This window comes from Vitis vinifera, chromosome 14 (assembly GCF_030704535.1).
Source record: "Vitis vinifera cultivar Pinot Noir 40024 chromosome 14, ASM3070453v1".
Taxonomy (NCBI): domain Eukaryota; kingdom Viridiplantae; phylum Streptophyta; class Magnoliopsida; order Vitales; family Vitaceae; genus Vitis; species Vitis vinifera.
In genome coordinates this window covers 4,680,488-4,703,612 of record NC_081818.1, presented here as the reverse complement: position 1 = coordinate 4,703,612, position 23,125 = coordinate 4,680,488, and the positions used below count along the sequence as shown (strand labels likewise).

General features: G+C 25.5%; 1 protein-coding gene across 1 annotated transcript; it reads left to right on the top strand.

Annotated features, from left to right (window-relative positions):
- Positions 1–13,012: 13,012 nt before the first annotated feature.
- On the top strand, positions 13,013–14,104 carry LOC132255107 (uncharacterized). Its single transcript, XM_059742817.1, has 2 exons — positions 13,013–13,121; positions 13,192–14,104. The coding sequence occupies exon 2, from the start codon at positions 13,259–13,261 to the stop codon at positions 14,063–14,065; it is 807 nt and encodes a 268-aa protein (XP_059598800.1). The 5' UTR covers positions 13,013–13,121; positions 13,192–13,258; the 3' UTR covers positions 14,066–14,104.
- Positions 14,105–23,125: the final 9,021 nt, after the last annotated feature.

Below are 23,125 nucleotides of genomic sequence, written 5' to 3'. Positions count from 1 at the left end.
GCCTGGTAGAAATTCAGCAACTAAACATTCAAAGCCTTTTACAACTGAAACCAATAAATATTCATCCACAGCATAAAAAATAATTTCAAATGTATCAATGGACAAACATGATTGAATAAAAAATAGAAACACTAAAAAATGACATAAATGATAGATTTTTTTTATCCACCACCAAAAAAAATGACATAAAACATAGACATTTATGGATGAGAGCAGTTCACCAATTTTTTTAGACAAAACTGATAGTTGATGCAATTATAGTGAAAACCAGTGGCCTACAAGCTTTTGGAAGAAAACGGTAACTAGAAATTCCACACAATCAAACCTAAAAATCTTATATGAACTAATCTCAAGTCTCTGTATAAACACCCATAAGCCAACAATAATAAAATTAAAACCAAAATAACCAAATTCAACTGCAAGTGGCAATCAACACCAAGAAATAAATAACCTAAAGCGAAATAAAGAACTCAACAAGCCAAGCTACAAAAGAGCTGCGCGAATGAGAGGAATTAACTGAAAATTTTTCTTTTTGCAGAAAGATAAAATAATTACTACACATTACAAACCCAAAGGTTAGCAAGAAAAAATTAAAGAAACCCTAGAAACAATATGAAGGGAGTGGAAACATTTGACGATAAGAGTTGCTTTGTCCCTATTAAGATTCGCAAGAAAAGGATTCAAAACCCTAAATAGCAACTCAAAAACTAATAGAAAAAAAAAATCTTTCAGTAATCTGAAACTGGAAATGGAAAAATCCTAAATCTCGTATCTCTTTCTCGAATTAGAAACAGACTACAACGCCAAATCAAGGCATCATTCAACCAAAAAATCAACAAAAAAATCTTACCGGTTTGTAGATACGTGAAGATAATAGTTGTGATTCTTGTGAATATGGGATAGACAAGGATGAATCGAGAGGAGATGGAGGAAATGAGATTATTGAATGGATTTTCGAATGGATTATCTGATGGATTTCTCCATTGAGTGGGAGGAAAAACCCTAGTGTTGACAGGAACGAGAACTGAGAGAAGAAGACCTGAAATGAGGAGAGGAAGCTAATATTTATAAGTGGGGGGTAAAGTTGTAATTTCATATTCGGGGCGGGGCAGGGCAGGGTGGGTCAAATTATAACTATACCCGACCCTGCCCCGAACCCGATTTGGGTTTTTAAAAAAAGCCTGAACCCAGCCCATCCCCGATTGCCATGTTCCTATACCCGTCCCAATAGGGGCGGGGCGGGGAGGGTGACCCAGAAAACCCGCGAAATTGCCATTCCTAGACAAAACGCAAGCAAAAAGCTAGTAGATCCCTGATGTAAACAGTAGGTATGAAGACACGTGTTTGAGGGGTGTGACTTGTGAGTATGTGACCCCCACAACAACGATTCAAAGGGCTTTGGCTACTAAAATTATTTCCTTTTATCTTCTTCATTGACTTCAAAATTACTTAATCATAATTTATTACATATGTTTTAAAAAGTTCTTGTGAATTAAATCAACCAAGTTTGAATACACTTTTTATTTTCTATTTTTGTTTTTAAAATAAAAAATATTATATTATTTTTTATATAATAATTAGAAATTTTTAAATGTTTATATTGAAGAGATAATGGTTTTAAAAATTATTTTAAAAAATTCCAAATATAAAAACCTTTATTAACTTAATTTTTTTTTAAAAATTGAAAGTGATTTATAAAGATATAAAATAAATTTATTAGTTTGTTTTTTATTTTCAAAAATAAAAAATAAGTAGTGGATACAAAATGTAGTTTAAAAAAAAATGAAATCTCTTTCATTTTTAGTATTATTGTCTTTTTTTAAAAAAATAAAAAATAATTATGCAAATGTATCCTATTTTGATTTTTATTGTTTAAATGAGATAACAAAGACTTAAAAATCAAGTTTGACTTTTAAAATTTTTTTTATAAAATTTTAAAATAGAAAATCATTGCCCAACTCACCTCTAAGCATAAAAATTTTCATAACAAATATTTTTAAAAATATATTATTTTGTTTCCTTTTGTTGCATAATTATTATTGTTGTTGTTGTTATCAGGGATTGAAAAATCGAAAAATATCGCCGATATTTCGGAGAAATATCGCCGATATTTCGGAGAAATATCGGATATCGGGCGGCACCGAAACGATAATCGTCACCGATTATCGATCGACGGAAAAATCAGCCAAAAATCGGCAAAATCGCCAATATATTGGCGAAATATCGGCGGAGAACCGAAAAATCGGCGAAAAATTGGCGAGTGGAGGCACGCGCGGAGAAGACGGAGGTGGATGGAAAAAAATCGGCGATTAATCGGCAAAATCGGCGATATATCGCCGATTTTTTCCAACCAGATTTCACCCGTGTAATTTAATTTTTTATAAAAAAAATTACAAAATAAAAATATTACCCTCTCATTGTAAGCATGAAAGGAAGGATTCCATGTTGGGCCTATCTTATGACACAGCCCACATATCCACTCCAATTACTGTGGGCTTTTTTTTCAGCCCACAAGACCATGCCAAGACTTTGACCGATGTGGGATTGCTAAATATCAATGAAAAAAAACATAACAAAACTCCACCAAGAGGATTTGAACCTTGGACCAATCTTTTACTATAGTCCACCTAGGACACCACTAGGCTACATGTGTTTTGTTATCTAATATGCCAAACAAAACAATATATATTAGATTTTAAATTTTTTTATAATATTAAATAAAAATAATATAATATTTTTAAAAATTATGAAATTAGTTTAAATTTTCATTTTTTTATATATTCACATTTAAATATTATACATATTTCATTTAATAAAATTTAAAATATTAATATGATTTAATTTGATAATATCAAAGATATAAAATAATATTATTGATGTTTAATTTATTCATATATATTTTAAAATTTTTATAATTATTTTTAATTTTAATAATATATAAATTATATATTTATGACGTCACCGGTTTGATCATCGGTCCGGTTCTGAAAACATTGATTACACTTATAAAATAACTTTAACATGTATATTCTTGCTTATTTTTATCATTCTTTGGATTTTTCTAAGCATTCCCATCAATTTTGGATAATTTTTGTCTCATCGATATTTGATGAAAAATATCCACCGATATTTCTCCGATATTTCCGATATATCCGTAAAATCCAAGTACCGATATATCCGTATTTACCGATATTTCAATCCTTGGTTGTTATAGATCTCTTACATGTGCTGAAAAGTGACCTCCATTATTAATTATTACCCACAGTTAGATAAGACAGTTGTATCAATGAAGAAAGTAAAACAAGGAGTCATATGAAACATGATGGAAAGAGCACAAGGCTCTAGTGGGCCCATGATGATGATTCATGCTTTAAAGTAAAGATAGGAAGAACGTAAAGTTCTAAAAATAATATATATATATATATATATATATATATATATATATATATATATATATATATATTAACTCCTTATTTGACAACTATATATTAAAATAATTTTCTATTATGCATAATAAAAAAAGAAAAGAAAAGAAAAGAAAAATATACTTGAAAACTAAAAAATAAAAACCTTATTTAGTAACTGTTTTTGTTTGAAAATCAGGAAAAAAAAAAAAAACCTTATTTGGGATTTGTTTTTGTTTCTATTATACAGAATAAAAAAATATATGAAAATATTGGACCCAAAAAATTAACATTTGGTCCATATAACTTTCATAATTAATGGAAATGATATAAGATATTAAAAGACCAATATATGTTTCAAATTTCTATATATTACCTTTTAAAGATATACAATAGTGATGGACTAAAATACCCAATGACCTTTCACATAAATTTTTTTTATCTTTATTGCACCACTATTCATACAACCATAATAATTCTATTTTAATAATTTTGATTTTTCATTATTTTTAAATTTTTTTTTATAAATAATTAAAAAGCAGCATTATTTTCTATTTTAAATTATAAATAATGAAAAATTATGTTAAAAAACTATTTTAAAAAATACTTTCTAAAAAAATGGTAATATGATTTATATTTTTTATATTTTCTTTTTGAATAAACATATAATTAAAAATGAAAACTATTTTTAAAAATAAAAATTGAAAACCTTGTTTAGTACTATTTTTTATATGAAAATAATAAAAAGAATTAAATTCCATTCATTGATTATCCATTTTTTTTCCATTAGTTATTTTAATAATAATATAAAAAAAAAATATAGTAGGTTTACAATTAAACAAAGAAATTGATCAATTATGTGTTTTTTGTGGGACTATCTTTTACATGAAAAATAATTAAATAACTAAATTATATATATTTATTACTCTTTTAATTTTATTTCCTTTATTTAATTTTTTGTCTAATAGAAAATTTTAATATATCCATAATTAACAAAGTAATAAATAAATTGTGCACATTTTAATCTATTAAAATAAGTTACTTTCTAATTTAAATAAATAAAATGAAATAAGTAAATAAATTTGAGGTTATTTCTATTTTTTAACATATCTTATATCAATATTTTTTATGGTTAAATAAATTTTTTATTTTTTATTCTTTAATTCCAAAAATAAAATGAAATAAGTAAATAAATTTGGTATTTTTTAACTGATCTTATATTCATATTTCTTATAGTTAAATAAATTTTTTATTTTTTTTATTTCCAAAAATAAAAGGAACTGAATAAATAAACTTTTTTTTGTCTTGTCATATAAGGATTGTATACTCTTAAGGTACACATTCCTCTATTACACACTCAACTTATGCACTTTATTTAATTCGTACATGATAATTCGAATACTTATCCCACTAATGATATTTGAGAGAAAATTTTGTTTTTCCATCTTCCACTATTTTTTTAAACAAACCAATGAAAATATGGTTAACCTATCTATGGTTACATATTGATTAGGGGGTATATGGAATTTGAGTCACTGTACAAGGTATTTATACTAAGTGTACATGACAAATATACTAACTGTACAAGGGTGTACAAGACTATTATTTGTGAAGAATTTTTAGTGATTATGAAAAACTTGTTTGTTTATTTTCCCTAACCGATGATAAATGACATTCCTTACACATATTGGTTAAGCATATATTTATCTCATGCACTTTATCTAACTTGTATAAGGTCATTTGAATATGTACCTCACTTATGATGATTGTAAAATAAAATTCTATAACAATTTTTCTTCTTTTTTAAAACAAAACCAATGCAAACATGGTTAACCAACCTATTGTCAAATATTCATGAGATGATGTATAAAATTTGAGTTATTGTACAAGGGTATTACACTAACTGTACACGACAAATTTACTAATTGTATAAGGTTGTATAAGACTACTTTTTATTAAGGATTTCAAGTGATTTTGAAAAACTTTCCCTTTTTTTTTTTCCACTCAAAGATTTTTTTTCTCCACTCAAATTCTCACTCAAGAATTGTTTCGAATTTTATTTTTAAATTTCATCGTCAAAATTTTGTAATTGCATATTTTGTTTTTGTAGTTTTAGCAATGTTCTTTCTTTCTACCTTTTTTTTTTTGTGAAATTTTATCCAAATGAATCTATATTTAAAATTATAATCATATTTATCAAATTTTTTACTAAGATTATCTTTAATTCTTTTAATATATTTATACTCATTTATTTAAAAAATGAAAAACTAATATTTTTTGTAAACATGTTTTATTACCTTTCAAGTAAAAAATTAGATAAGTTTGAAAGTCAATAAAAAAATTAAATACTACTTTCAATAATTTTTAGACAAAATTTTATATAATATATTTTATTTTAAATTTAATTTCCAAAGTTTAACTAAAAAATTGTATTGACAATTTTCTTGTGAGTCAAAATACTTTGCATTAGTCTATCCAGATAAGAAAAAATATTAATATAATATTAGAACTTCATATCTTAGTTATTTTTTTCAATAAATTTATATTTTTAAAATAAAAACATTAAAAATTAAAAAGCTAAAAGGATATATATATATATATATATATATATATATATATATATATATATATATAATAAAGTGAAGTAATAGTCAATTTTTAAAAATTTTAAAATATGGTTAATGTAGAAAATATAAAAAATAATTAAAAATAAGAGAAAAATATAAATGAAGGGGTAATATAAATTTAAAATAAAAATGAAAATTAAACTAAAAGATAAATACAAAAAGATAAAAATTATTTGGATGAAAAATCCCAAAATTTTTATCATTGCTTATAATAAGAGCAAAAAGATTCAATATCTTTAAAAATGAAAAACAAAAAAAACATTATTACTTTTTATTTGACATAAAATAGAAATATAGATTGAAAGAAAAAAAAAAAGTTAGAAATGAGTAATACTTAACAGGGAATAGAAAAGGGAAAAAAAAACACAAAAAAATACCTATGTAAGGGTTAAGGGTATTTTAGGGATTAATGAAAGACAGTATCCTTCATTTTAATTTTTATACTTTGTTTGGGTCTTGGGCTTAAATATGCATGATATATGGATCAAATGTTAATTTTTGGGCCCTAGAAAAAAAGTAAACTATATTTGACAATTAAAAAGAAAATAATTTTTTATTTTTTAAAATAAAAATAATTTTTTGATTTTAACAATAGAATATATGTTATTTTAAGAGATATTTTAAAATGTTTTAAATTGTTTTCTGAGAACAGTTTTAAAAAATAATTATATAAATATAGAGAATAATTAAAAATAAAGAATTATAAATAAAATTTATTTTGTATTTAAAAATATAGAAAATAAGTTAAAAATATTTTCAAGTTCCTAAATAAAACTGTGTTCTATAAAGCATAATAGAACAATTTTCAAAAATTGTTTTTTAAGACTATTTTTGAAATCGCTTCCCACATAGCATAATTTTTTGTTCTTAAAAATAGAACACAATAACTTTTATTAAAAAAAAAAAAAGAATCATTATTTTCATTTATTTTCTAAGGACTACTTTAAAAAATAATTATATAAATATGAAGAATGATTAAAAATAAAACATTATAGATAAACGTTATTTTTAAAAATATAAAAAAATTACCTTTAAAATATATAAAATAAGTTAAGAACATTTAAGGTTCACTTTTAGCGTAGAGAATTATTTTTAAGAACTATTTTTCAAATTTGTTTTTAAAAGTACTTCCTAAACAAAGTCTAAATAGTCCCTATGATGGTTTTTGGTTTCTAATCTTTTGTATTTTTGTATTTTTTATTTTAAAATAAAGTTAGGAATAAAGTGAAGCTTGGAAAATAAGGGAAAAGATGGATTTGAGTTGGAGAATTTTTCTTTACGTGAGAAAAGTGATATAAAAAAAAAACACAACTTTATAAATTGATATAGACCAATTTTAAGCACATCCATCCCCATTCGTCTCTGTTTTGTTTTCCAGAAGCTATGTTGGAATTAGCTTCTTGAAAGCCCAGAATTATTTATGACCCAAAAAGTGCTTTTTATTTGCATTGGGGTGATCTGAATAATGTTGGTTATGGCTTTGAAAATAGCACCATGTAGCAGTAATGGTCATTGCTAAGACTATTCCTAGAAATGATTCAGAGCTCTCACTTAATTTTCTTATGAATCAGGGCTTGCTCTTCTACTACATGCATCGAAGGAGAGAGTGGTCCAATTTTCCAACCATTACTAACTATGACGAAATGCAGCCCAACCCTGCAAAGGCACTCACTCCAACACCAATTTTTCCAGCAGATGCTAATGTCTCTACACTTTATACCCAACACCAAACATGACTTAATTCGTAAACATGTAACACATCTTTAGGACGTTGGATAACTCATTTGATAAACTAAGTTGGGTTCGGTCTAATTTGAGTTAATAGGATTAACCTTACAACCTAACATTCTTATGGCTCAATTGATTAATTTATTCAAAATCGGATTTTAAATAAATTAAATATGGGTTATATAGGTTATGGTTATAATCAAGATAATCATTACGATTATTAAATAGATTTTTTCTTAAAAAATTCTTGTTATATAGATTAACCAAAAATCATTGATTTATTAAATGATATATATTAGTCAATATTCAAATATGATTATACTCTATTTATGTTAACAAATCATGTTAAACTTTGTTATGTCTATTCATCGGGCAGCAGCGGAGTAAAGTTTTTTTTTTTTTAATATATTGTAGCTTATACTACTTTGATAGAATATTTTAAAACTTTCAACTATGTAAGATTGTTAAAGACAAAAATATTAATAAAATTATTAATTTACTTATCAAAATAATTAGAGATTGAGAATTCGTTTGACAGTAATTATAAAAAGCATTTTTAGTTTTTTTAACAGTTAAAATTTTTTATTATTTAAGTGTTAGAAATGGTATAAACGTTTTTTAAAATAATTTCCAAACTCATTATAAGAATGCATTTTACAGTAATTTTATGTGATATTTTTAATATTTTTAATATTTGAATGATAAAAATTTCGAAGTGTTAAAAAAGTTAGAAATGCTTATTAAAATCATTGTTAAATACACTTTAAAATTTTGATTAGCAATCATTTTAAGAAATATTGTAACTTTTTTAACACTTAAAATTTTTTATCATTTAAGTATAATCCGTGTAAGATTATGGCAAGAAATCAAAAGAGAAAAAGCCTTCTTCTCATATTTTCTCAATTCCATCGACCATGAGGAAAAACCAAACACAAAGAAGATATTAATCAATGAAATTTTTGCAAGTCCACAACACCTACAGAAATTTAAATTTTCAATGAACACGTGCGCGTACAAGTACGAGGTTTGACTTTGACCCATGCATCTCCCATGTAGTTTCTCATTAATTTTCTTATGCCACTAAACTGATTCTTCTGCGTCAATGCGGTGAAGTTGCTCAGACTTTATTTTTTTAAAAAAAAATATTCGAAAATATATAAACTTTTCTCTAAAAAATATCACATATTCATTTTTACAAACTATTTTCAAATATTGAAAATGGTTTTCGAAATATCAACTTTTGTGTCGATTTGGTTAATTTTTTTTAAAAGACTTATTTTCAACTAAAACCAAATATAGAATATTATTCCAAACGAGCCCTTAATACATGGATGACTTGTTTTCCATTATGTCTAAGTTTAGATTGTTTGGTTTTGATTTCAAATTCTCATATTTGGACTAATCATGAATCTTGGATTGATATCAAAATTCTTAATTGAATATTTTATTGACTATGATCCTCATATATTTTAATATATTCATAAAATTCAATTATTGTTATATACATAAAAATTGATATTTTTATTTCTAGTCGTTTAAATATATTCCTTTAAATATTTAATTTTTTAAAAGAAAAACATTACTAATATGATAAATCAAAATATTAAAACTAATCATGGTCACATTGGATTGATACAAAAAATATTAAAAGTCATTACCATGTGATTTGGAGACAAATGTTAATTAATTGTCATATGCGATTTGTCACAAATTTAATATTTTTGGGTTGAAGGAAATAACTTGAAGATCTTATTCATCACATGGACAACATCACGTATTATTGCTTTATTTGCTAAAGCACTCTTTGAAACTAAAAGCACCCACAAACGTTTTTATGTAATTAAATCCTCTTAAGTGGAACTTTTTTTATGGCGGAAAGTTACAATTCCAATAGTCCCATTCTCCATCAAAAAAGGAAGAAACCTTGGTTATTTGATTCCTTACATGTTAATTTAAAATTTAATGATGTTATATTTTGTCATTCATCTGCTGATAAATCCATGGATCCCTTGTTTAGAAATACAATTAGGAATCTATTTTTTTTGTATTTTTTTTATTATTACTCAAGATATTTTATAAAAATAAAATAAAGTGTTTTTATAACAATTTTTTTTTTTTTGTTAAATGCGTTTTAAAAGTTATAATTTTTTTTTAAAAAAAATAATGGTTTTAACAAATTGTACATTTAGTTTTAAAAACTTGTCAGTTATGATAACACCGAGAGGATAAACAAGTGATTTTTAAATATTACAATATGAGAGTTAAAAAACTTAATCAAAATTATAACTTGAAGATATTAGGGATAATCAATGAATAAATAGAACACACACATGACACAAAAACTTTTATGTGAAAAATTCTTACATTAATTGTAGAGATAAAAAATCATAAGATTTAAGATTTGTAATATAATAATTCGAGATGTTTTAAAAAAATATTGGGATAAACAAGGTTTGAAAATTTGGGAAAAATCATCCAAATATCAACGGTTATAGGCCGTGGTTGATCATCAGTAATTGGAGAAAATTTTTAAACAAGGTTTGAAAATTTGGGAAAAATAGTCAAAATCTCGATGAAAAATCGTTTATAGGCATTGGTCATAATTGATCATCAATAATTGGAGAAATTTGGGAAAAAAATATCCATGTTTTTAATTTTTTTTTAAAAAAATTATCTTTTATTTTAAATTTATATCACCCTTTTATTTTATACCATCTTTTTTATTTTTAATCATTTTTCATATTTATCTCATTAATCCCATTTTAAAAAATTATTATCACTTCACTTTAAATTTTTTATATTTTCCCTTCTAATTTTATTTAATTTTAAACGTTTTTATTTTAAAATATTAAAAATATTAATTTATTCAAAAATGGCTAAAATATCAAATAATAATAATAATAATAATAAAGTTCTAATGTTTTATAAATTAAAATTAATTTGATAAAATACATTATTAATATATTTTTAATAACTTTAATGATTTAAATAAATTAATATTAATAGCAAAAAATTGTCAGCAAAAAATTGTCACCACAAATTTGTAACAAAATTTTAGAAATTAAATCTTAAATAAAATACTTTATGTAAATCGATTTAATTTTTATTTAAAATGTAATAAAATATATTTTAATAAAAGTAGTTTTTAATTTTTAAAATAAATGAATACAAATATATTAAAGGAATTTAAGTAATTTTTTCTTAAAACAATTGATTAATATTATATTTGATCATGTTTATATCAATTACAGTTACAAAATAACTTTAATACGTGTATTCTTATATATTTTATCATTTTTTGAAATTTTTTTAAAGTATTTTCATGAATTTTTAATAATTTTCATCCCATCAATATTTTTGTTAAAATATCCACTGATATTTTTGATATATTTGTAAAATTTAAGTATCAATATAATCGTGATTGTCGATATTTCAAACCTTTGGATAAATATGAAATAAAACACTACATAGAAATTTTATTTAAAAAAAATTAAAAACTTAAAAAATAGGTTGAAAACATTCCAAGTTTCTCAAAACCCAAACAGAGCCTTGGGGTTTGGAAATCTAAAATAAGATATATTTGTTGAAATAGTTACATAGTAAGGGGTTACTAGTTTTTATAATCTATATTAATCTTGATTGTATATGAGAAGTTTAAAACTCATTTTAAGATCAATATCGAACACGTCTATTTAGCCAATTTTTTTTTTTTAAAAAAAAAAACACTTACAAATTAAAAAGAGTTAAATAAATAGATGGAAAAATATTGTTTTTTATAAAAGTTCTAAATTTATGCTAATTTATAGAGCTAATCTTGTATTTAAAGTATGTTTGACAGTAATTATAAAAAATATTTTTAACATTTTTAATATTTTAAAAGATAAAAATTTTCAAATATTAAAAATATTATAAATGTTTTTTAGAACCACTATTAAACGCACTTTAATTTGACTTATAAAAAAAATTTGTTCATCCTTAATAAAATTTTTATAATATTAATTTTATGCTTGCTTTCAACTAAAACTAAAAAAAAAAAAAAGTAAAAAGAGAAAACCATTCCAAATAAAAGTTAGTAAGAAATTTATATATTTTTAAATTATTTATTTTTTAAATAAAAAATTATATAAATGAAACGAGTGATATATAAAAATAATTGATTAATTTTAAATATTTTTTTATTTTATTTTTTCTCTCTCTCTTTCTTTCCTTATCATGTGATTGGAGACAAATAGTCAATTACTTTAAGTCGTGTGCAATTTCTCACAAATTTAATAGTTTTGTATCAATGGAAGTAACGTGGACGTTACTTTCTCATGCATTATCTCAAACTAAAAGTTGGAACTTTTCATATGACCGAAAGTTACGACTTCCAATGTCCGTCACCATTTAAAAACAAAGGGCGGAAAGGTGGGTTGGTTGAAGGAGACCATAAAATGGTGTAGGTAGAATATTGTTAGGACATATATAGCAACATTAACAACTCCGTAGACCATAAAATGGTTTAGGTAAGGACATATATACCAACGTTAACGAAGTTTAATAATTTAAAATTTTTTAACAAAGTTTGGAGCATACTATAATGCTAAATTTGAATCTATTGTCCATAGATTATGTACAAAATAAAAGCCCGTGAATAACGGCAAAGAGACTAACATGGAGACCATAAAATAGTCCAGGTCTGTTGGGGACTTGTCTAGTATTTGATATGACTACGAGTTGGTCCAATCATGATGTTTGTAGTATGATATAAGCTTCTTGACACCTGCAGTTCAATTTTCTTCCGAATTTTCATTAATTTTCTATCCCACCAAACAGGTTCTCCGTTAGATTCTTCTTGCATCATTTCATGGTGACGATCAGGAAGACGAAGAAACTGTGGAAATGAAATTAAAAGACTTGGCAGAAGACTTGGAAATTAAAAAAAAATAAAAATCAACGCAATAAATTTTAAATAAGAAACATCAGTTCTTCTAAATATTAACTCTTCACCCCACCCCACCCCCCCTCCCTCTCTCTGTTTATTTTTTTTTTTGGGTAATTTTGCATCCCACCCAAATTAAGATTCTTCTTTTTGCCGTTGGGTTCTCATTATTCATTTTCCTATAAATTATTTGCAGACTTAATTTTATAATATTTTCTTTCATATCCAAATGGAGGCCTTGTTGCACTCAAATATTTTATACACTATTGTTAGATGGCCAAACACCTAGTTGATTTTATAAATTATTGTTAGATGCAGCAAAACTGAATTTTTCTGCTTTTTGAAATAGGAAAAACAGATTCTCATGATCCTGATTCCTGCAAGTTTCCCTCTTTTTTCTCCAAAATTCTCCTTGAACATTCTCGAGAACCAAACAGAAAAGTAAGTATATATACACATGCAAATATCATTTATGCATGCGAATGAACTGTCTTTGCCTTCTGTTACACAGATAGAGTAATCAAAGGAGATGAAATTCTAGAGAGAGAAGAAATCCCAGGGTTGTTTTAGAGAGAAAGATGGGAGGGTGTTTTTCAGATGTGAGAGGAGGGAAACAGGCTGCAGGAGTGGGCCTGACGGGGCCCAGCATGTCTCCCATGCCCATCAGCGACGCTACACTCAACGATGCCGTTGACCATTTCTTTCGAGCTCGACGCCTTCATCAACTATTCACGCAGGTCGAGGTGGTGCCTCCCGTACACTTCGTTGTTTTTTTCTGTAGCCAAACCCTAATTTTCCTTTTCTTTTCGATATTGAATGTTTTTTTTTTTCAGCCACACATTGGGTCAAACCCTAACTTTTGTGATTTTATTTTATTTTCTGCAACTGCAAATCCTGCTGCTGCTGCAGTTGAAAGAGGGCACCTTTTAAAGAACGCTGCTTCTGTGCATGGAGAACCTCTTCCTCGTCACACTACTTTTATAAATGAAGGAGAGTATCTTACTTCACATCTTGGTGCAAGACGCGAATTGCCATCTTCAATCCCTGCTGCAACTGTAACTACTGCTTCTGCTTACCCAAGAGATCCATATTATAGCACTTATTCTAGTGTACCTGTGGATACATATCCACCACCACCAAGAAGAGAGGAAGTCAGGGCGGGATCTTATTTTCTTAGTGGCAGGGCAGAGCCCTACTTGGGTGAGACCGATCGGATGCGAATGAGAGAGGCTGATGCCCTGGAGAGGATATACTCAACCTATGCTTCTGATGCTCCATTAAAATATGATCAGATACACCACTACCAGAAGGCCAGGCCTGAACCCGGGAATGTCCCGGTTTCTTCTCTCTATTCATTTGCAGGTCCATCATCATTCCGTCCTTGACCTGAGGTTGCATCCTTCATCCCCTTGTTCAATATGTTGGCCCTTAGTGTAACTGAAATTTAGACAGTATTTAAAGGTGTTGAGCATTATTTTACGCACTCATTGTCTGGGCACAGAATTAATTGACAAACTTCAGAGTCAAAGAGAATGTTTTGGTGAAGCCTAGGCTGAATGGAGTGGGTAATCCTGGCTTAAACTTGTTCCTGTGGTTTCCCCGGCCCATATGCCCAGACCCAACATGTTATCTGCCATCATTAAAAGGATGAAGTGCGTAATTTGGTTGCCGGTAGTTCTCTTTGAGTTTGGAAGCTAAATGCCAAATTACAAATCATGGAGCCCCTCATGAGTTTCACAGATAGTAAAGCCCACCCCAAGATGAGTGCTCTCCAAGTCAGTACTCTCTCATCACATCCATGGCTTTGAACTCCCATTTGTGCCTGTTTTTTTTTTTCATCACACAGAAGCTATGTTTGATGGGATCAAGGAGGGGCTAAAACATTGTAGCAATGTTTGAATTAGCTTCTTGAAAGCCCAGAATTGTTTATGACCCTAAAAGTGCTTTTTATTTGCATTTGGGTAATCTGAATAATGTTGGTTATGGCTTTAAAATTAGCGTCATATAGCAGTAATAATAATGCTGCCCCTTATAAAAATCCTTATTTTGGCCAAAAAAATAAAATAAAATAAAAATATGTTCCATGTTTAATAAAATTTAATAATGCTAAGACTATTCCTAGAAATCATGATTTAGAAAATTAGAGCCCTCATTTAATTTTCTTATGAATCAGGCCTTGCTCTTTTGCTACATGGATCAAAGGAGAGAGTGGTCCAATTTTCCAACCATTACTGTGAGGAAATGCAGCCCAACCCAAACAGGTTCTGGTGCAGGTGAGTATCCCTGCAAAGGCGCTCTCTTCTGTCTTCTCCAACACGAATTTTTCAATACCCAAATACAGGAGATGCTAATGTCTCTCTCTGGACCTTACAGTATTCATACTAAGCTTAGTTTCTCTCTCACCATGTATCTGCATCTTGTTTCTTCCATTTGAAATGGTTCTACATGTTCATATACGCTGACAAAATGTTTGGGCCAGCATGTAAAATGAGTTATTTTATGAAATTCTAATTTTTTTTTCAATGTTTTTTAAAATGAAAGATATTCAAATATAATCTGTCTGCCATTTTGATCTTGAAAAATGAAAATATTTACAACATAAGTAATGTTGAACACATACTACATGGTGTCATGACTTCTCCTTATCTCCGGGCCTTTGATGTAAAATATGATACTATAATAAGAATTAAGAAGATATCATTTTAAGAAAAACACATGGGTAGAAATTTCATAAAAATATAAAAATTTTGACACAGGTTGACAATCATTATGATCCCTACGTTCACAGAGTACATTAACACTCGATAATCCATTAATTAAAGGAACAAAGAGCATAATGATGAAGGTTAAAAAAAAATAAAAAATCTCCTCCTTGGAAACAAAACTTTCAAATATAAAAGGGTTAAATATATATAATAATGGTAAATTCGTCATTCATCATATAAAAAAAATTTCTCTCGTGAGCCCAATGAAGAGGTCTATCCCGACATCTCAAGTGAAGTATAATAAAACTAATTCAGATTTTGCAATCCAATTGGACAAGTATCTATTGAAGTTTTGACCGGACCTATTGAAAAGATATAGTAAAATTAAATTTTTAGATGAGAACACAAATATAAGACGTTAAGTTATAAATAAATGATGCCATTAGACTTTGGATAAAATAATAATAAGATTAAAATATAATACACGACATGATTTGATACCCCTTTTTATGTATAATTATATCAGTGGATATATTACGTGGACGCAACTTTTAATAACATCCAATAAAATCGAGTCATCCTAGCTGTACCCATTAGTCTATGGATTGCCACTTCAGAAAGATATATACATATTATTGGTAGGTAGGATGGCTATCCTAGTTAACAAAGACCATAGGTGAAGTCTCTTTTGCTTCATATGTATATATTCAATAGTTAAGATTTGACTTTTATTTGTTTCACGAAATGGATAGACTTCAGGCCTTCATAGGTTGAGCAGTCATAGTTTCTTGTTTTAAGGGCTAAGGGTTTTTGTACTAATTCAAATTCAACACTTAAATATCATGAAAGCTTTCAAATTGAACAAGGAACCATCGACTTTTTAACTTAAAATAAAAAAAATACTCTTCTCCCTTGCTCACGCAGTCATATTTAAACTCATGAACTTGATTTTGATATTAATTCTTAGATCGATGTTTTATTATCTCTTCGAAAAACTAATTAATGTCTATAAAGATGGATTAAACTTTTAATGATGTTTTGTCACCATCTTTTTAATGACTCGTCTTCAAACTTAAAAATAATATTATCACACCACATCTGATAAGTGATTATTGAATTTAAAAAAAACATTTATTTGTATTTATTTGATTTTCTTTTTTCTTTTTTTGTAATTTTTTCATCTAAATTTACTTATCAAGAATTAGGGTTTTTTTTTCTTATTAAAATTTTCTTTTCCTTGTGTTTGGCTTCTAAAAAATTTAAGGCAAAAATGCAAGAGAAAGACAAGAAAAAAAAAAAAAAAACAAAGGAAAATAATAAATTATATTTATATGCTTCAATAATTTCATTTGACATATATTTCATTTTCTATATAAAAATTAAATAATTTAATATATATGTTTCTTTATTCATTTTAATTATTTGATCATAGTTAAACACGTTCATGTTTAAAATTACTCCTCCAGTTGGCACTGACTTTGTCTTCTCTTGTTTTTCTAATTTATCTATTTTATTAAATCAATAAATTAGAAAAAATAAACTTATGGGCTTAGTTTTCTGACTGCCGTTAATGGCTACCCTTTTAACGGTATAAAACTGGAAAAAAAAATTATTCTTAACTAAAAACTGGAAGCCAAAGGAGAATTAATTAATATTAAATAAAAATAAAAAGGTGGTGTAAGTTAGAGTGTAAAATAGCAATTAATACATGTAATTGGGTTAAAAGAATCAACCAAACATGACTTAATTGGTAAACATGTAACACATCTTTAAGATGTTGTGTAACTCATTTGATAATTTAAGTCGGGTTGGGTCTAATTTGAGTTAATACAATTAATCTTTCAACCTAACATATTTATGGTTCAATTGATTAATTTATTCAAAATTAAATTTTAAATGAATCAAATATAAGTTCGATAGGTTATGATTATAATTAAGATAATTGTTACGATTATTTTTTTTCAAAGTCATGTTATGTAGATTGACCAAAAAATAATTTATTTATTAAATGATATATATAAGTCAATGTATGAATATGACTCGAACATGATTATACTCTATTCAAATTCATGAAAAACATGTTAAGTTCGAGTTATGCTAGTAAATCATGTCAAACTTTGTCATATCAGTCATATGTAACATTGTTAAAAGATAAAAATATGATAAAATTATTGATTCACTTACCAAAATAATTGAAGATTAACATCATTACAAAAAATCAAAAGAGAACAAACTCCACCGACGATCATAATCATCTATAAAGAAACTTGTATAAAATCTTAGGTGGTGATTATATATATATTATTCAATCAAAAAAGTTTATGGTATGATACATATGGTAAAACTAAAATTATGAGATTTTTTGGAGGGGGTTTATAAAGGTAGTGAAAGGATTAAACATGTAGTATTCACTTGCATTTCTCCTCTTTTGTATCAATTTTTTTATATAATGGATTTTCTTTTCCTTTATCCGTGTTTTGTAATATATTGTTTATTCTCATTCTTTCGTAACAATATATGTATTTAAGTTTTTTAATTATAATATTAATTTTATATTCAGAATTTCATGTGGATATCATTATTGATGAACAATCAATCGTCCATTATCCCTTAACCATGAAATGGTGGAAGTCTTCGATGCAGTTGTCTCGTATTTTCTCAATTCCATGGACTATTCATGGGAGAGAAAAAAAACACACAAAAAGGACAAAAGAAAACAAGAAAATACTAATTAAGCAATGAATTTTCTGCAAGCCCGCGTCTACAGAATTTCTTAATTTTCTATAGACACGTTCGCGTACAAGTACGAGGTTTGACTTTGACCCATGCATTGCCCATGCAGTTTGCTTTCAGTTTCTCATTCATTTTCTATGCCCGGTCTCCAATTTGCATCAATGCGGCGAAGATAAGAAATCATGTATGGATTAGTTATGGTGATCTTGAATTGGCACAAAAATTCTTAATTGAGTTTTTTTATCCATCATTATCATTTGATCTTGATATATTCTTATGCATTTATAAAATCAAATTATTTGTATCTTTGGTCTTTTAAATCCATTTTTTCAAATATTTAATTTTTTAAAAGAAAAATAACACTAATATAGTATATTAAAATATCACCATTAAATCAATGAAAAAAAGTTGAAAATATTGAAGAAATGAGAATTTTCCTCGACTTATCGTATTGGACATGTCAACGCACGTACATTTTGTTATATATAGAATCTTGTGTGGAAGAATATTAAGACCAACCATATTAATATTGGATTAATACGAAAAACGTTAATAATAAAAACTTCTGGAACAACAAGAATTTCCCTTTATTTATCATATTGGAACAGTCAACACATGAAATTTCATCGAAATATCATGTAATTTGCTATATGGGTAGTCATGGTCATGTTGGATTATATTAATAGACTCATTTACAAGTCATTGCCATGTGATAGGAGACAAACGTGAATTACACGTGATATGTAATTTCTCACAAATTTAACATATTTGTGTTCAAAGGAAGTAACGTGAGGGTCTTATTCATCGCTTTGACACCATTATTTCTTTATCTCCTAAAGCATCCTTGAAACTAAAAGCACCCACAGAAGTTGAACTTTTTCATGGCGGAAAGTTACAACTCCCATTCTCCATCAACATTTAGAAACAAGGGGTAACAAAGGAAGAGACTTTATTTGATTCCTTACATGTCAATTTCAAATTTAATAATGCCATATTTTGTCTTCATCTTTCGATAAATCCATAGATCCCTTGTTTAGGAAGACAACCAAAGAAGGAATATATTCTTTGTTATTTTTTTTATTATTACTCAAGATATTTTATAAAAATAAATAAACTGTTTTTAGAAAAAATTATTCAAAAATATTTTTTTTATTAAATGTATTTTTTAAATTAAAAAATTATTTTATAACTTACGAAATTGTATTTTTAATTTTAATATAAAAAAATAAAATATTATATAAAAATAATTTTTTAATTTAAATTTTTTAATTTCTTTTACGTGTTTTTTTTTTCTTTAGTCTTTACGTGTAGGTAGGTGTTGGATTTTTTTTTTTTTCTTATTTGAGCTAGTCATGAAGATTCACATCAAAATATTAATGGAGTCAAACTAGCCAATGCCGCCTAATTTGAGAGAAAAGTCAATTACGACTCACAACAAACGCAATTTTTTGAGAATTACCTGATAGGATAGGTTAAATAAAAAAATTATTAAAAAGGCTGGTCTCTTTTTATAACTCCTAGGAAGGACAATAATAGGTTTAAATACTAAAAATGTCGTTCAATTAAATACTTTTAAAATTTAAAGTATTTAAAGCACTTTACTTTTTGTCGGGACATTTATAGCGCATAGGTTTCACATTTATTATAATTATTGACATTTGAATTTTAAATCAAAATTTTGGGTTTAATCCTTACAATAATGATAGTATAATTTATTATTTAAAAAAATATTTCTAAAAATAACATTTAATATATTTTTTTGCATTTTTAAATTTTATTTTATTAAGAAAAAAGCAAGTTTCATAATTATATAATAAAAATGATGAATTTTTTCATATATATTTTTTTAATTTTAAATTGATAAATTATGTTTTTGTATTAAATTCGACGAAGATAGATTATTTATTTTTTTATTCGAATTATCTAAAAAGAATAAATAATGATGAAGAATGTTTACTCATTTTTTGTTTTTATAATAAAATAATTTTAAAAAATTTATATGATTTTTTTATATTTTTTTTCCTTTGCATAGTATTTTTTTCTTAATTTTCATATATAATTTTTTCGTCTTTTTTTTTTTCCTCAATACATGTGTGGATGATGTTAATATATATGATATGTTAAATATTAATGAGGTATAAAAAGTTATCTATAAGGTTATTACTTTTATTATAAAATATAGGTATGATAAAAATATATTATAATATAAATACACTTATATTATAATAAATTACAATAAAACATAATTAGGAAAATTATAAACATTTTTTTATATAAAAATGATAGTTTTGCATTATGATACCATATTTCATAACATATTTATATTATAAATCACTTCTAAAACAAAATGAAATACTAATTTGAATTCATGAAACTCGTGGTTTTTATTTTTATTTTTTTATATACAAAAATTATTAAATAATTTCAATGTGTTGGGTAAATAATGTTAATATAGTGATAATGATGTTTTAATATCAATACAATACGAATACACTAACATTACAATATAATTTAATTTATTTTTATTTAATTTTTTCATGTGCCTATATTACTCAATGAATAGTTGTGAGTTATTCGATTGAATATTTATTTATTAGGTTAATAAATTTTTTAATTGTATGTTACATATATAAGATGACATAATAACACTAAGATGTGGTTTTTATTTTTGAGATATTGAAAATTATGTTTTTTTTTTACCAAATTCTCAAAAAAATCTTAATCTTTTTTAGTTTAATTATGAGTGTTAAGAGTGTATTTCAAATAATTTAATTTCTTATATATATATTCAACCCCACCTTGCTAAAGGAGTAAAGAAAATGATAAATTTATTAAATATACCATATTGATGTGATAATATAAAACAATTTATAATTAATACCAAATAATAAACTAAATTAACAATGAACAGTTATTAGATTATTTTTATGAAAATTCTAACACTTAATTGGACTTAAAATTGTTTCAAAGTTCATTTAAGTAAATACTAAAATTATCTTTATTTTAACTTCTATATATAAAATAAAAAAATAAAAAACTTTATTCTATTGATTATTGTTCAAAAGTGAAACAATTTTTTGAGACACGATGTTACATTATTGATCACTTTACTTATCATCATGTGTGCCCCATATTATTGGGAATGTCAAAATTATTTATAGATAATAGAAAAAGTAGATTTAAGGGTAAAATTGTCCTCTAAAAATTCTTAAGATGAGTAACCATTCCCGATAATTATCACATTCACGGTGGACACCATTATTACTCTACTTGCTAGTGCATTATTTCAAAGTTTAATGTCAAAAGTAGTATTTTTGAAGAAAAAAATGATGAAAATAGACATTAAATAATATTTGTCAATCTAATATTTCTCATCATATGTCCATTTACATAATTTTTTTATTCTTATTTTTTATTTGGAGTGTATAAAATGACAATTGGTGACAGTGGTTTTAGTTTTAAATTTAAAACCACAGTTATTAATTGTGGTTTTAAAAACCATAGTTGGTAATTATGGTTTTAAATTTGAAACCAAAATTATAGTTACCAAATACGGTTTTAAAATAAAAAATAAAAAAACAATAAAGTTGAATTTAATGTTGTAGGGACATTCTGTTTTAACAAATATTTTCAATATGAGATTAGATTGAGAATCTTTCTTTAAAAAAACTACTTGACTGAAAACTCTTAACTCAAGCTAAAAGCTGAAACTTTTTATATCATGGAAAGTTATTATTAGAAAATGAATGACATGTCATTCATTTTCTTATAATAAGGTTAAAAATGAAAATAGACATATTAAAATTATTATTTTACTATTTTATTTCCATTCAGTTGACATGATTTTTTATTGCTAATTTTTATTTATTGAATAAATATTAGCATTTTTAAGTGTTGTTTAACTTATTCCTGAAAGGAAATTATTTTCAAGTAATTTGTTTTTAAATGAGGGTGTTCGTTTATTCAGTTTTTTATTGAAAGTAATTTACTTTCAAATTTTAAATTGTTTTTTTTCATGACTTATTATGGTTTTTGCTAATAGAAAAAAGTAATATGTTAATTTTTTTTTACTTCTAATTAATGTTTAATAGAAAAAAAAACAAACAATTTAATATTTAACCTTATTAAGTATTAAAATTCTATTTAAAATTAAGTAAAATAAATAAATAAACACCACCTTTTTGTTTCACTTATTACCTATTCTTAAAACTCAAAGTATTTGACTTTTTTTAATGCAAAAAGTAAAACATTAGCTTTTTTTGACTTTACCTTAAGACCAATTTGCTTTTGGATTTCAAATTGTTTATTTTTTTTCCCTTTTTTGTTAACTTATTACTTATTTCTAAAATTTTTTGATTCAATAGAAAAAATCAAATATGCTAATAGTAACATATTAGTTTTTATTTTTAATATTTAATAAAAATAAGATATTAAAAAACCCAAATAACTTAATATTTAATACTATCAAACATTATTTAGTTTTAAGTTTTATTTAGAATTAAGTTAAAACAACAAATACTACCTTAATCTTATTATTTAGTAAAAAAAACAAAACTCTTAAAAGATATTATTTTAAAATAAATAAAAAAATTATTTAGATAACGTGTCACGCTCTCATTGTTATAAAATATTAAAATAAAAACAAATAATTATTCTTACCTTACATTCCAAAAATTAGAATCATCAAATTTATTTTTATTAAAAATAATATATGAATGAAAATAAATGTTCATTTTTATTTCCCGCCATTTCATCATCCCAAAGATGTCTTAGGCTATTTGATTCTATATTTTATCTTTCATTTGCTAATAGATAGATGGAAGCAAGAATTAGAATCCAAAGCGCGGGAAGGTAGGTTGGTTGGTTGGTTGTCCAAAGTTGACGGAGACCATAAAAATGTTTAGGTAGAATATTGTTAGGACATTCAAAACAACGTAAACAATTCTTAAAAATTAGTTATGGATGTTACCAACGGCATGCTCTTATATATTAATTATATAAACGATA

Coding starts and splice junctions, on each gene's coding strand:
- LOC132255107 (XM_059742817.1), top strand. CDS start 13,259: ATGGGAGGGTGTTTTTCAGATGTGAGAGGAGGGAAACAGGCTGCAGGA.